This window comes from Furipterus horrens, unplaced genomic scaffold, assembly GCF_987537825.1.
Source record: "Furipterus horrens unplaced genomic scaffold, mFurHor1.1.pri manual_scaffold_5, whole genome shotgun sequence".
Lineage (NCBI taxonomy): Eukaryota > Metazoa > Chordata > Mammalia > Chiroptera > Furipteridae > Furipterus > Furipterus horrens.
Genome location: NW_028327175.1, coordinates 109684682 through 109700793, shown reverse-complemented (window position 1 = coordinate 109700793; position 16112 = coordinate 109684682). Strand labels below are relative to the sequence as shown.

Below are 16112 nucleotides of genomic sequence, written 5' to 3'. Positions count from 1 at the left end.
AGGGTGGCACGACCCACGCAGCTCGATGTTGAAACCTAAGGTACCAGAGAGGGGGGCGACCTGGAGATTAAAAGAAAAACACAGACACAAGATTAATGCAAAGCGAGGGTCAGGTGGTCCATTGCCCTCAGATGGAGAGACAGTGACACTGGCCTGAGTCCACCAAGTTTATAATGTTCCATTACATCAGCTACTGGCATTAGCAGTCAGGAGGTAAAACTAACAAGTGAAACTTTTAAGAAACGAAACTGATGAGAAACTGCTGAGAAAGCTGTAGGCGGAGTGTTCTCAGATATCTTGCAAGTAGCTCCTGCTCTAATCTAAAAGTTAGGTTGTTCCCTACTCCTGCTTTGTTTCCAGCCCCCACAGCTCCAGCTTTCGTTATCAAAAGGTTACATGTCGCAGACGCATTCAGTCAGGCAAGACCTTGCAAATACCTGACCCATCAGCAAATGTAGACAATCATGCAAGACCTTGCAAATACCTGATCCCAGCCAAGCAAGTTAGCCTTCCTTTTTGTAACTTCAGCTTTCACCATCCCCTACAAGGGGAAAGGAAATACCCAACTCCTCCCTGTAGTTTTCCACATGGAAGAAGGAAAATACCCAACTCTAACCCCCTCTAGCCAAACTGTCTCACCTAAGTGGGACTGGGGAGGGAGGGTACTGACAAGCACTAGTGAAGTTCACATTCTGGGGGCACAGACCCACTAAAAGACTAAGACCTAATTATAGGACTGATAGAATGCTTCCCCTCCACCCACATCTTACCACTACATTACCAACGTCCTGTTTCTAAAGTAATACAATGTTATATATATATGAAAGTAGACTTCAGTTAGTTGTAAATGTGGCCTGTGAACTCTAGGGCAGCCAACAGAAAAAGAAGTATAATTGATATGTTTAAAAAGGAGAAAAAATGGAATCATATAAAATGCAGTTTTATTCATAATTGCCAAAAATTGGAAGCAACAAAGATGTCCTTAAATAGGTGAATGGATAAATAACCTGTGACACATTCAGACAGTGGAATCTTAACAGTCGTTGTTGTCGGCAGCCGTCCGTCTCGAGAGACGATGGTGTAGCTTCTTAAGAGTCTATCTGCACCGCCGAGAATGGCTGTGCAGTCCGACTCGGAAGTGACACGGTATCTGTCTCCTCCCGTGTTGAATCGACATCTTGTGATGACGCTGGAGTGTCCTCTCCAGTGAAGCTGAAGCTACAGAGCCTGGGCAGGGTGATATGGAGGGTCTGCTGTTGCCCATGCAGCAGACCCCCTCTCTCTTCGCAGCTGAAGGGTCCAAGGGAAAGACGGAGTCAATACAGCTTGGCTTCAGGTGCACCGCAGGAGTTGCCGGTGTTGACTACAACGTCAAACCGCCTTAGGGACTCCGGCTCCGGATTTTCTGTCGGGGTTTACTCCCTTAGCCTTTCCCCTGAAGAGGTATGCTGCAAGGCAGCAGAGGTTTTTTGGAGTCAGAGTTTTCCTTCTCTGATGTGCCCTGACTGGAAGATCGAACCAGCGACACTTAGCTCGCAGGCCGACGCTCAATCCACTGAGCCAAACCAGCCAGGGTTAATCTTAACAGTGCCTTAAAAAAAAAGGAGAAATTAGCTATCAAGCTTTGAAAAGACAAAGGAAACTTTAATGCATATTACTAAGTGAAAGAAACCAATATGAGAAGGCTACATACTATGTGGTTCCAGCATAAGACATTCTAGAAAAGACAAAACTTATGGAGACAATAAAAAGATCACATGCTGCCAGATTGTACTGGAGAGGAATGAATAGGCAGAACGTGGGCATTCTTTAGGGCAGAGAAACTATTCTGTGTGATACAATAATGGTGGGTACATGTCATTATATATTTATCAAAACCCATAGAATGTACAACATTACTAGTGAAACTTACTGTAAACTATGGACTTTGGGTGATCGTGTGTCATGTAGGTTCATCAGTTTTAACAAGTGTACCATTTTGGTACAGAATTTTGATAGTTGGGGAGGTTGAGGAGTAGGGAATGGGGTATAAGGGAACTCTGTACTTCCCACTCAGTTTTGCTATAAACCTAATACTGCTTTAAAAGAGTATTTAATTTTTTTTAAGTGCTCAATTTTGCTGAGAGAAATTAAAGGAGACCTAAATATATACTGAGATATGCCATATTCACAAATCAGAATTAATTATTAATGTCACTTTACCCACATTCTGCACATTTAATGCAATCTCAATCAAAATCCTGGTAGCATTTTTTGCAGAAAGAAACAATCTGATTGAAAACTTACATGAAATGGACAAGACCTAGAAGATGAAAACAATGTTATAAAAGAAAAACAAAGTTGGAAGACATAAACTACTTGATTTTAAGACTTACTTTCAATCTATAGTAATTGACAATGGTGTCATAAGGATAGACATATAAATCAATGGATAGATTAGAAAGTATACATATAGCCCTTTGGTTTTCAAAAAAGATGCCAAAGTAATTTAATGGTTAAAAGATAGTCTTTCCAACAAATATTGAAATAACCAGAGGGGAAAAGTGAACCTCAACTCTTACCTCATACCATATACAAAAAATAGCTTGAAAAGAATTATAGATTTAAGTACAAAAACTAAAAATTAAAACTGTAAAGAACTGGTATGGAAAATTCATCTAGCAATTCTGATTTAAGTGTCAACTCATAGAAGTGGTATCAGGGTCAAATGGGAGCAGATGACAGTCTTCTGACTCAGGATATTCTATAACCATAATCAGCATCGTTTACCATCAATGCCTCAGTTTAGTAAATGTGTAGTAAATGCTGCTACTATAGTGATATATATAATGTAGTTGCAGAATTAATTTTTAATAGCTTTGTTATAGTCCTATATAAGAGGGTATCTTAATGAATTTTTTCACTTAACTGTTCATGAAGGCAAGTATATGTACTTCAGTGACTCTATATTTTACACACTATATGTGTTGTATACTTAAAGATAATGTATTTGGATTCATTGTAAGTCTATCTCAACTGAGTTTTAAGGGTCCGTTATTATTGGATTTCCATGAACTTTTGGTCATATAATTAATTGGTAACACATGGGGTTTCTTGGGTATTTGCTCATATCACTTCCATACCCCCGCACACAATTATGAGATTAAAATATGTCAGTAGTGAAATGTTAAGTTAGAAAAATTCTAACCGTTGATTGTATGTTTAAGTCTAATAATGCATGTTTAGTTCATTTTCATTTTCACTTTTTTGTCATTTTAGTAACGATGAAGTTATGTTGATTTCTGTGGAAAGCCCTAGTTTGACAACACCAATTACATCAAATGTAACAGGTATCTTAAATTGATTAAAATATGATCTATCAAATTAGAAAGCTTCAAATCAGAATTTGTTTAGAGAATTGAATATTATCTTTTAATGAAATAAAATTCTTCTCAAAAATGTTTTAAGTTAGATTTGATTTGTATTACCTAAATAAATAAATGACCTCTTAATGTAATTGAGGTTTCTTTTTAAACTTGTGTTTTTCAGTTTGTGGCTTTTTGTTTATGTACTGTTTGTTTAATGGCTGTGTAAGTTAATAAACTACTTACCTTTCATATCCATTACTTGTTTGCTCTGGCCTATGTTGGTGGTGGTTTGTTTTTTTTTGTTGTTGTTTTAACTACTGAGTTATAGTCTACCTAAGGTTTAAAGTTTGGCTATTCTTTAGTTATCTTTGATTACTTCTTTTAACTTGTGGTGTTTTTATAATACTGTTATTGCTTTTTAGAGTTTCTGTCTTATTACACTTATATAAAAAGTCTTTAACCTTAAATTTCCTCTCAGAATAACTTTCTCGTTGGCCCATAATTTCTCATTCAAAATTCTCCATTTTCTTTTCATTTTTTATGTTATATTAGAGTATTTGCATCTTAATTCCAGAAAGCTTTGCCTCCATTTATATAGCTACTTAATTGCCCCTCTGGTTTGGGCAGTTATGATTGTGAATAAAACCCTGGCCGATGTGGCTCAGTTGGTTGGGTTTCATCCCGCAAACTGAAAGGTCGTGGTTTGATTTTCTGCCAGGGCACATACCCAGATTATGGGTTAAATATCTGGTTGGGGTGCATGCAAGAGACAACAGATTGATGTTTCTCTCTCACATCAATATTGCTCTCCCTCTCTTTCTCTCTCCCCTCCCCTCTCTGGAATTAATTTTTTAAAAAAAATTAAAGATTGCGAATAAAATAGCTTAGGGAATATTAAACATTTACCTGAGGCTTTCTTTCCTGTTCTATGAAGAATGCTCAGCCATCTCAGGTAGTCTAATCTAAAGATACTGAATTTAAAAATGTGTACTTTTCCAAGTTTGTTTCCTCAAATCCTATTTACAGATAGGTTTTCAAGAGTTACTAATACAGTTGAAAAATTAAAGAAGGACATCTTTTGAATCAAAGTTGGATTTCTTTTTAACTTGCTCATCAGTCTTGAGAATAAAGTCAATTGAGTTCCTTTTTATGACTGTATAATAAATGGATAATTAGCATTCCATTATTGTGTTTCAGTATTCATATATAATGAAGTCCATTAAATATTTAATAAGTTTAATAAACTTGTCAAATGTTCATATTTTAAAATTTTCTTTCAGGTTCTGGAAAAATTACATCAGGAAATTCTAATTCACCTAATGCTGATACTGAAGTTATGGTGGGTAGTACATATTGTCTTTGAATGTTGTTTATTTGAATATGTTAGTTTCAGGAACTTTAGTGTTGCTACATGTTTGTTATTCTTTGAGAGACTTGTTCTCTGAGAAATTACTGTCTGACTAGTTAGCACAACCAGGTTCCAGTCTAGCTTAAACATTAAAAAGCAAACAGCTAATGATAAACATATTTTATAGTCATGCTGACCAAATTAATTTATTTGGATTCTGCTTAGTCATATTCTCAGAAACTGTACAGTATTTCATGAGTTTATTTGTCATAGGAGAGTTAAATCATAAAGACTTAATGTTCAATCTCTAGCTTCTACATAGTAATTTTAAATGATGAGTTTTAGCCCTGACTGGTGTGGTTCTCTGGATTGAGTGCCAGCCTGCAAACAAACCAAAAGGTTGCCAGTTCAGTTCCCAGTCAGGACAGATGCCTGGGTTGCAAGTCAGGTCCCCGGTAGGGAGCATGCAAGAGGCAACCAATCAAGGTAGCTCTCAAACATTGATGTTTCTCTCCCTCGCTTTCTCCCTCCCTTCCCCTCTCTCTAAAAGTAAATCAATAAAATCATTTTTTTAAATGATGAGTTTTATTTTTTAAAATGCATTTTTCTGTTATTGAAGCAAAAACTTGTTTTTGTTTAACTTTTCAGGCTATAGAAAAAAAGAAACTTGATTCTGTAATCGATCTGACAAAAGAAGGCTTATCAAACTGCAACACAGGTAAAGGATTTGTCTTTTAAAAAGGGGGGGAAGGATAACAATTCAAAATGCATTTGGCCTGTTTATTAAGTTCTGGTATGTGTGTGTTTTATAGCTCTATGCAATTTTATCACATGTATAGATTCATTTATTTGCCAGCACTAATTACACAACTGTGCTCTCACTACAGACAGGATTACCTCCTGCTTATGCTTTTATAGGCACACCTTCTTCCTGCCCCCAGTCCCTTACCCAAGACAACCATGAATCTATTTCTACTTTAATAATGTTATTTGATGGTATTATATAAATGTGATGATACAATATGTATCCTTCTGAGATTGGCTTCTTTTACTTAGCATAATTCCCTTTGAGGGTCATCTAAGTTGTTGGGTGTATTAGTAGTATTACTTTTTTATGCTGACTAGTATTCCATGGTATAGATGTACAATAAGTTATGTATAATACTTTATCCATACAATCACTGAAAGATATCTGACTTGTTTAAGGCTATCATGAATCTCTTTTCTGCCTGTGGCACACAAGTTTATTTCCTTAACCATAACAATAATGGTTGTAAGAGGATGCTAGGGCATGTAAACATATCCAAAAAAAAAGGCACTGGAGCAAAAAAGGAGACTATTCAAATAATAGTTTGCAAACCTGGAAGAAAAGCCTTAGGTAGAAACAAAGTGTGCTCTCCTAAGACAAAGGAAAGGTTTCTTTTTATGGAAAACTTCCCACCCATAATCCCATTTTAGTCTGCTTCATGTAAATGAGGTTTCAAAATTGTACAATTTGGATTGCTCAGCATAAATTCAAGTAACGGTACATTTTGTACAGTTCTGATTGGTTGGGGCAGGTCATAGTTTATTGGTTGGATGATAACATGCCAATAACAGAACAAAGAACTTCTCTGCAGTGATCGACTCAGGCAGCCGTGTATACACACAGGAGAAACCAAGAGTTCAGCTTGTGGTTCTTTCCATGCTTAAGAGGCTCCTGTCAGTAAACAGCTAGATTCTTACTTTTGATTTAGAGTTTGACTCCATTTCAATAGATAATTCCTTCTTGGGGTTCACAGGTATATCATGGAAATGTAGAGGGAGAGAGTGATGGCAGTGCCCTGTTTCTCAGTTGTAAACAAGAAGAAATAAAGTACAGTCCTTTGGGGCTGGTAATCAATTACACAGTTTCATCTCCTTATAACTACACTTGAACGTTTATGGTACTTTTTTGGTGAAGTGTTTGAATTCCACTTATTAGCATTAGTAAATTATGTAATATTTTAAAATGCAGATTAATATAGGAAGTATAGAGTCCAGTACCTTCTTCATTTTCAACTGTGGATCCAACAAAAGTTGGAACCATTGAAATCTCCAGGTACCTCATGATACAATTTTAAAACCCTTCAATTTCTGGTTTCAAAATGAAGATTTGAAAAATGAATTGGAGAGCCTTCCTGTCAATATGATGGCATAGGTAAACACAGCTCACCTCCTCACACAACCACATCAAAATTACAACTAAAATATAGAACAACCATCATTCAGAACCATCAGAAATAGAGCTGAATGAAAGTCTGACAACTACAGAATTAAACACATCCATCAAGACTGGTAGGAGGGGTGGAGACTTGGAATGGGCTGGTTCCACATCCACATGTGGTGGATAAAAATTCGGGAGGGATATCTTGGGAGCCAGAAGTTAGGACCCCCAGACCAGAGTTCCAAGACAGGAAAATAAGTCCCCATAACTTCTGGCTACAAAAACCAGAGAGGATTTTGTTGGTGGAAGAAAGTTATGCAGTCCCCAAGAAATTACTCTTAAAGAACCCATATATGGACTTAATCAGATTGATTCCCTCTGAGCTCTTAACACCAGGGTAGCAGCTTGAAAGGCACCAGTGGCATATAGGGAGGAACTGAAGGGTCTGTCATTAAGGCGAGAGCTGGGGGACAGTTTTCTCCCAGACAGAAAGGTAGACAGAGGCCATTTTCCCCTTTCTGAGCCCTCCCCCACAGAGCCACAGAGCCACCAGAAGGCGGGTGCCATATCTGAGACTCAATCAACCTGGCTAACACTGTTTGCCTCACCCTAGAGATCCCTTGAGACTCTGGCCCACCCAAACTGTTAACCATGAACTTTTCCATAGGAATAGCTGGTCTTGGCTCATGCTAAATAACTTCCTAAATCCTATCAAATAAGCAACATCTGGCCTTACTGAGCCTCGAGCCCCCATACCTCTTGCTAAGTGGCCCCAGGCCCGGGACTTAGCAGCAGCCAGCCTAGATTCACAGTTTGTCTTTGCATGGAAATCTCCAAGCCCAGCATAAGTAGCAGCCATCTCAGATTGCTTTATAGCTCAGGCAGGCTGGCCCAGGCAGAATACAGGTTGAGGCTGAGCTTGGTCTGCACCACCCAAGAAAGCCCAGAGCCTGTGTACCCAGGGCACAGCTATAGACCTCATCAGAGCACCACCATCCTGCCCCTGCACAGCTGATCCTCCACAAAGGGCTGCGGTTGATGGTGAGTTGTCACAGCCAGTCCTCGAAGCTGATTGGCCGGGACAAATCCCTCCCATCTACCTGCTAACAGCAGTCAAGGCACAACTACAAGAGAAAGGTGTACTCAGCCTACACGAAGGGCACACCTCGAGTAGCCACCTAGGTGATAGGAGAGGCTGTGCCATTGGACCCTACAAGACACCTACTACGCTAGGCCATGCTACCAAGACAGGGAGTCAAAGCAGCTCTACCTAATACATAGAAACAAACACAGGGAGATGGCCAAAACAAGGAGACAAAGAAACATGTCCCAAATGAAAGAACTGATTAAAATTCCAGAAAAAGAGCTAAGTGAAATGGAGATAAGCAGTCTTATCAGATGCAGAGTTCAAAACACTGGTTATAAGGATACTCAAGGAACTTAGTGAGGGTCTCAATAGCATAAAAAAAGATCCAGTCAGAAATGAAGGATACACTAATTGAAATAAAGGACAATTTACAGGGAAACAACAATACAGTGGATGAAACCAAGAATCAAATCAATGATTTGGAACATAAGAAAGAAAAAAAACATCAATCAAAACAAGTAGAAAAAAATCCAAATAAACAAGGATAGAATAAGCATCCTCTGGGACAACTTCAAGAGTTCCAACATCCGCATCATAGGGGTGCCAGAAGGAGAAAAGAAAGAGCAGTTGGAAATCTTTTTGAAAAATAATGAAAGGAAACTTCCCTAATTTAGAGAAGGAAATAGACATACAGTCCAGGAATCAGAGTCCCAAGCAAGATGGATGCAGAGAGGCCCACTCCAAGACACATTGTAATTAAAATACTAAAGCTTAAACATAAAAAAGAGAATCTTAAAAGCAGCTAGAGAAAAGAAGAGAGTTACCTTCAAGGACGCTCCCATTAGACTGTCAGTTGATTTCTCAAAAGCAACTTTTCAGGCTTGAAGGGATGGCAAGAACTATTCAAAGTCATGAAAAGCAGGGCCCTACAACCAAGATTCCTTTACCCAGCAAAGATATCATTTAGAAGAGAAGAGCAGATAAAGAGCTCCCCAGACAAGAAAAAACTAAAGGAGTTCATCATCACCAAACCATTATCATGTGAAATGTTAAAGGGTCTTATTTAGGAAAAAGCAGATGAAAACTATGAACAATAAAATGGCAATAAATGCATATCTATTAACAATTGAATCTAAAAAACAAACTAAGCAAACAAGAAGAACATACAGAACCATGGATATGGAGAGTTGTTTTGATGGTTGTCAGATGGGAGGGGGATGTGGGAGAATGGGTTAAGGGGTGAGAGGATTAAGAAGTATAAATAGGTAGTTACAGAATAGCCATGGAGATGTAAAGTACAGTATAGGAAATTGAGAAGCCAAAGATTTTATATGCATGACTCATGGACATCAACAATAGTGGATGGGGGCCAAGAGGGAAATACTGGGACAACTGTAATAATGTAGTCAATAAAATTATGCTATTATATAATTTAAAAGAAAAATGAATTGAAGTCCATAATGAAGTAATCAGTTACTTTTTAATGATTAAGATTACTCAGTTGTTTCTAAACTACATGATACAGGGTTTGAGATACAGTAAAATAAAAAGTAAGAATGCAGATTAATTCAGTGCTTAACAAAGTAAGTCATACCTTTCATTTGGGGACTTCTGTTTGGAAAGATAAGTCATACTAATTCATGATGCTAACTCATGATAACATGAGTCTAATAGAATGTCCAGTTCTGATTAAGAGTCAGGTCAAACTTGGACTATTTCCCATATTCCCAGTCTTGATGAATATCACTAGCTCACCTAGTTTCCCAAGCTGGAGTGAGTCACTTTTGACACTTAGATCTACCTTATTCCACTGTCTAGTCAGTTTTCAAGCCTATCAATTCTGTCTCCTAAAAAGCTAACAGATCTGGTTCATACATTTACTTATTTCAGAATTTTATCACCTTTAGCCTGGTGTATTGCCATAACTTAATAACTAATATTTCTGCCCTAACTTATTGCTATTAATGAATTTTCCAAGGTATCACTAAAGTTTTTTTTAAGTATACTTTATTGATTATGTTACGGTAGTTCCATTTTTTTCCCCTTTGCTACCCTCTGCTCAGTACCCGCCTTTCCTCCAGCAATCCCACCCCCCTTAGTTCATATCCATGGGTCATGCATATAAGTTCTGTGGTTTCACCCTTTCCTATGTTATTCTTAACATCCCCCTGTCTATTTTGTACCAACCAATTATGCCTCGTAATCCCTGCACCATTTCCCCGTTTCTCCCCTTTCCCCCTCCCAGATGATAACCCTCCATATGCTCTCTATATCTATGATTCTGTTCCTGTTTTAGTTTGCTTAGTTGGATTTTGTTTTTATTTTTTAGATTCAGTTGTTGATAGTTCTGAGTTTGTTGTCACTTTAATGTTCATAGTTTTGATCTTTTTCTTAAGTAAGTCCCTTTAACATTTCATATAATAAGGACTTGGTGATGATGATGAACTCCTATAGCTTTACCTTGTCTAGAAAGCACTTTATCTGCCCTTCCATTTTTAATGATAGCTTTGCTGGATAGAGTAACCTTGCTTTTCATCACATTGAATACTTCTTCCAGTCCCTCTGGCCTGCAAAGTTTCTTTTTAGAAATCAACTGATAGTCTTATAAGCATTCCTTTGTAGGTACCTCTCTTCCTTTCTCTTCCTGCTTTTAAGATTTTCTCTTTTTCTTGAAAATTTGACATTTTAACTATGATGTGTCTTGGTGTGGTCCTCTTTGGGTCTAGTTTGTTTGGGACACTCTGTGCTTCCTGGACTTGTATATCTATTTCCTTCACCAAATTTGGAGAGTTTTCCTTCATTATTTTTTTACATAAGTTTTCAATTTCTTGCTCTTCCTCTTCTCCTTCTGGCACCCCTATGATTCGGATATTGGCACATTTAAAGTTGTCCCGGAGGTTCCTAAGCCTCTTCCTTTCTTTCAGTTCTTGTTTCCTCATTCTATACTGGTTGACTGTGTTTTTACTCCTTATGTTCCAAATCATTGATTTGAACCCCGGTTTCCTTCCCTTCACCATTGGTTTTGTGTGGATTTTTCGTCGTTTCATTCAGCATAGCCTTTACTTCTTACCTTATGCGTTTGCCGTACTCAAGCATATCTGTCAAGCCTGTGAGCATCTTTATCACCAGTGTTTTGAAATCTGTGTCTGTTAGATTGGCTATCTCCTCGGTGCTTAGTTCTCCCACTGGAACCTTGATCCATGCCCTCTTTTGGGCCATACTTCTCTGTCTCCTCACCTTGGCACGGGTCTGTGTTTGTTTCCTTCTGTGTTTCAGCTGGAGCTGTCGCACTTATTATATTTTGTAAGGGGTGGAGCCTTAGGTATTTGTTAGTACAGGGTGACTGTTTTACCATATTATGGTGCTGTATGTAGGGGAGGGGTCTGAGAGGGAACAACGCCACTTGCTCAGCACTCGCCCCTTTTCCAGGCACTTCTCCCACTTCCCATATGGGACTGGCACCTCACCAGCTGTTGCCCTGGCTGTTGTTCTCAGAGTGGATGTGTCTGCAGACATTCTAGGGCCATGGGGGCCCTTAAAACAAGCAGACTCTACTGAGAGACTGGCAGTTTCTTCCTCCACCTCAACCCCCACTGGTTTTCACAGTCAGAAGCAATGAGGCTTTATTTTCCCTGGCGCTGGAACCAAGAGCTGTGCAGTCTGGTCTGGTGCTGAGAGCGCTCCCCAGCTGTCCCTTCTGACCATTTAAAATGTGTGACTGCGCTTTCCGCCGGCCTGCCACTGCCACCACTGCTGCTGCCACTACACCAAGTCCTCTCCGCCGTAGCTCCACCCCTCCTATGTGTCTGGATGAGTATTTCTTCTTTATATATTTGTTTGTTGGACTTACATGCAGCTCAATTTTCTGGAACTTCTGGTTGTGTCTAGTTTTGAGGTAGTTGTATTCCTTCTTAGTTATGGAGGGGAGATGCAGCGTGTCTGTCTAGGCCTCCGTCTTGGCCAGAAGTCTCTAAAATACTATTTCTTATATACAAATCTAGTTATGTTTCTATCTTTAGTATAAAATCTAAACTTAATAAGATATACAGATAATCATTAATGACTTAAACCCTGAAAACGTGTCTAGCTTTATTTCTACGAACTGCTGATAGAAGAAATGTTAGTTATAGAAAGTCATATTTGTTAGAAATTTTTTTTTTTGTATGAAGCTGTACACTTGAAATTTTAAAGGTTATTTGTATAACTCCTGTATGACGATTAATGTACAGATTATTATTTCACAAATCTAGTTATAATTAAACCAGTTTAAGAATGCTGTACAGTCTCTTACAATTTTATTTATAGTCATTATCTCTTCCAAAAATGTTTTTTAACACCAGTAAATAAATGACTAGTAAATTAAATTTGAAACACATGCGGACTCTTAAATTATCCTTGTCTGTAAAGAGAAAAATACAAATAAAATATTTGGGGAGATTCATAAAGTTTATTAAACAGTTATTTTAGATCCATTGCACACACATATGCAATGGATCTAAAATAGTTTTTACTGCTTATTAGATATTTTCAAGTTTCTGAAATGTTTAGAAGTTAGCATTCTACCCAGCGCTACGCTTTTTCAATATGAAGCCCCTTTCCTTACCATCACCATGTATACTCTCCCTAGTTGTTCTCAAACCCTTCTTGCAGCTACTAAACCCTCTTTATCTTCCTCACACACACATTTTCTCCCCTTCTCTTTCTTCCTCTCACCATCTCTTTTTCTTCCACTTTCCCTTCTGTTCCTCTTCCTTCCCTAGTCCACAATTCCCATCTATCTAATTCCCTCAAGGCTCATACAAACCTCAGAAGAAGAAATTCCTTCAATCCCAGCCTGCATGTTTTTTAGTTTGAATTCCCAGGATTGTAATAGCTCTGTGTTTGCAAATGTCCTTGTTGGACTAACAGCAGAATCACCTCTTAAAACCACTGAGCAGAGAGAGAGCCCTCTCCCATGTATAATTTTTCCTGGTTCTCAGTTACATAAGGACTTAACTATTTACCTTAATCAGGGAATTTATGTCACATTAAAGGAAAATTCTCGATATTTGGTAACTTTGTGTCTTGAACTTTTATCAAAAGTTTATCTTCACAGTTTTATAATTTTAGTTCACACTTAATTTGCACACACGATGTAAACTATTCTTTGCTTAAAGGCTAAGGGATTGATTGTTGCAGATAAATTTAACTTCTTAAACATTGTGTTCTTCACAGAAAGTCCAGTATCCATACTGGAGTCATCTATGAAATCTGTTTCAATCTCAAAAGAGACAACCCCAGTGGCACAAAATGCAACCCAGGTACTGACTGGCGGGAAATGCTCTGTAAGGGAGTCATTCCAAATTGAGTGGAAATGGAAGCACCCATTCTACTCATCAAGAAATATTTGGGTCACACTTTAGCTTAGAAAGCACTTTAATGTGCTTTTTAAAATGTGCTATTGTGAGTTTACTTACACAGTTAAAATAACTTAATTGGATTTTCCAGAAGCTACAGAAATTAAAACAAATACAATTTTTTACTCAACAAATTAGAAAAGATTTTGAGGAGTAAAAGCCATTTTGATGATAGTGGAGAGAAACAAGTGTTCACTTTTCATGTAAATTAGCACAGTGTTTGGGAACACAATTTGGAAATGAGATGGAAGATGGAATATTATCCAGAATGTCTGGACCTTAACCCATTATAGATTAGTGATATTCCATAGTGTACAAATCTTAACTCCAAAAGAAACCTAAGCTTGAAAAGACTGGATTCAGTCTTAACATATTCTTGAAGCATCCTTTTCTTATTGGGTTGGCCATAAAGTCCTTTTAGTTTTTTCCATAAAATAAAAGACACATTTTTCATTTTCACCAATAACTTTATTGATGTGGATATTTTGAGTATATTGGCTATCTCCTGTGTGGTATAATGTTGATTGTTCTCAATTAGTGTCTCAGTTTGATCGCTGTCAACTTCAGCTGGTCTACCCTACCATGGAGTACCATCCAGTGAGAAATCTCTAGCATGAAATTTTACAAACCACCTTTGACACATTCAGTCAGTCACAGCACCTTCTCTGTATACAGCACACATCTTTTCTTGCATTTCAGTTGCGTTTTTACTGTTCTTGAAATAATAAAACATAATATGCTGGAAATGTTGCTTATTTTCTTCCATCTTCAATATTAAAATGTAAGTTTTTTTTTTAATGCACACTAATATGACAGCTGTCACAATACAATCTACAAAATTGTTTCAAATGAAGTTAAAGATAACTAAGTGCTCCTATAGCCATCTTAGAGAAAAAAAAAAAAAACTTTCTGGCCAACCCAACATAATTTGGATTGAGAAATGGGAAATAATATATTGTAGAACTGCAGTTGACCACTTTAAAATAATTAGAACTCACCAATTCAGCTCGCTAAACTTTTTATAAATATACTTTAGGTTCCTGAGTCTTTTGAGCATCTGCCACCTCTTCCAGCACCACCACCACTACTGCCTGAACTGATAGAGAAAATTCGAGACACACTTCCTCCCCAGAAGCCTGAGCTCAAAGTGAAACGGGTGCTGAGACCCAACGGCATTGCCCTGACTTGGAACATCACCAAAATCAATCCCAAGTGTGCCCCTGTGGAAAGCTACCACCTTTTTCTGTGCCATGAGAACCCTGCTAATAAGTTGATTTGGAAGAAAATAGGAGAGATTAAAGCTTTACCACTCCCAATGGCCTGTACTTTATCCCAATTTTTAGCTTCCAACAAATATTATTTTACTGTCCAGTCAAAAGACATTTTTGGGCGATATGGACCATTTTGTGATATAAAATCTATCCCTGGGTTTTCTGAAACTCTTACCTAAAAAGACTTAAATGTATATTGTACTACATTTTATTTGTTTTTTTTATATTTAAGTTGTTTGTTTACAATATTCTTCTAACACTATTTGCTGTCTTATGGGGCCAGTTAAGATTGTGAACCTTTTGTACAGGGACAGTCATCATCCCTATGTTGTAGTGGCCTCTATTTTCATGAATTCCTGATTCAATAAGTACTGCCAGTGGATAAACATACACTATCATGGATCCCTGTTGCTAAGGTGTGCTATGTACAATACTTTTGATGACTGTGGAGCTGCTGCTGCTATCACAAGCTCTAGGATACAAGCAGCCACCGTTTCCTGTGTTAACAATCAACTTTTGGTGGTCTGCTTATGACCAGTATAGGTGCAGGGAAAATCAGCCTTTTCTTGAGGACAGGTCATCCCTGGGGTGCATCTCCACCAAGGTTTTATGGAAGTAAAATGTCTTCCTATTTTTTGAAATGCTAAGGGCTATTTGTGCCCCGTCTCGTTGTTGTTGTCATCGTCATCGTCGTCATTTCAATCATTTGGGGAAATAGCCTGGAAGTTTTCCCTAAATCTGTTTGTATACTTAAATCTATAATAAAATTAGTTAAGCATTGCGTGCTGTGTATACAAAACATACAGTATCTTTTATAAAAAGCATTATCCAACCTGCTATTTCAGTTGAGGAAAATGGAATTGTCTCTCTGAGATTTAAGGCTCTAATTTTCTAATTCCCTAATGCTACCCTTTGCTCATTTTCTGGCTGCCACTATTACTTGAAGAAAGAACATAACACTAAGGAGCTCCAAGCGATGTGTCCTGTGCATACCTCTGCCTCAGGGAGCACTGAGGTAAAGCTGTGGCTAGCACAAGTAGCCCAGCAAACTCAACAAGTGAACAAACTTGATAAGTATAAGTCAGGGCCCAATGGGACAAACTGGGATGCTGAGAAAGAAACATTAATGTGAAAGGTAGTCTGTTCAAAAGAGGTATTTGTTCCTTTTACATAGTGAAGGTATAGGCCTCAGAGATGCTGAGATTTTTTCCTAATGAACAGGAAGTAGTTTTCCTTGTGAATGCCTTAACATCTTCAGTAAAGCTGTTACTTTTCAGTCTCTTGTGTCTTTTCCTTCTAAAACATTACAACTGAAAGAGCCAGATTCCGAACTGAGTTTGATGAGACGAACTGCCCTCTGTGAGGTCCTTTTGGGGTCAGAGCAGAGGAGGGCACCCTGCAGTACAGCACAAGGGCTTCACTTGGGTGAGGATTGTACCCTTGGGTTGATGCAGACTACTGTTCGCTCACTGAGCCAA

The 16112-nt window shown here is 38.0% G+C and overlaps 1 protein-coding gene across 1 annotated transcript in view; it reads left to right on the top strand.

Annotated features, from left to right (window-relative positions):
* ATF7IP2 (activating transcription factor 7 interacting protein 2) overlaps positions 1-15415 on the top strand; it is a 94803-nt gene extending 79388 nt beyond the window's left edge. The window contains exons 7-11 of the mRNA XM_090277022.1: positions 3259-3329; positions 4628-4686; positions 5344-5413; positions 13182-13267; positions 14400-15415. Of these exons, the coding sequence (XP_090133148.1) occupies positions 3259-3329; positions 4628-4686; positions 5344-5413; positions 13182-13267; positions 14400-14813 (700 nt within the window). The 3' untranslated portion in view covers positions 14814-15415. The remainder of the gene's footprint in view (positions 1-3258; positions 3330-4627; positions 4687-5343; positions 5414-13181; positions 13268-14399) is intronic.
* Positions 15416-16112: the final 697 nt, after the last annotated feature.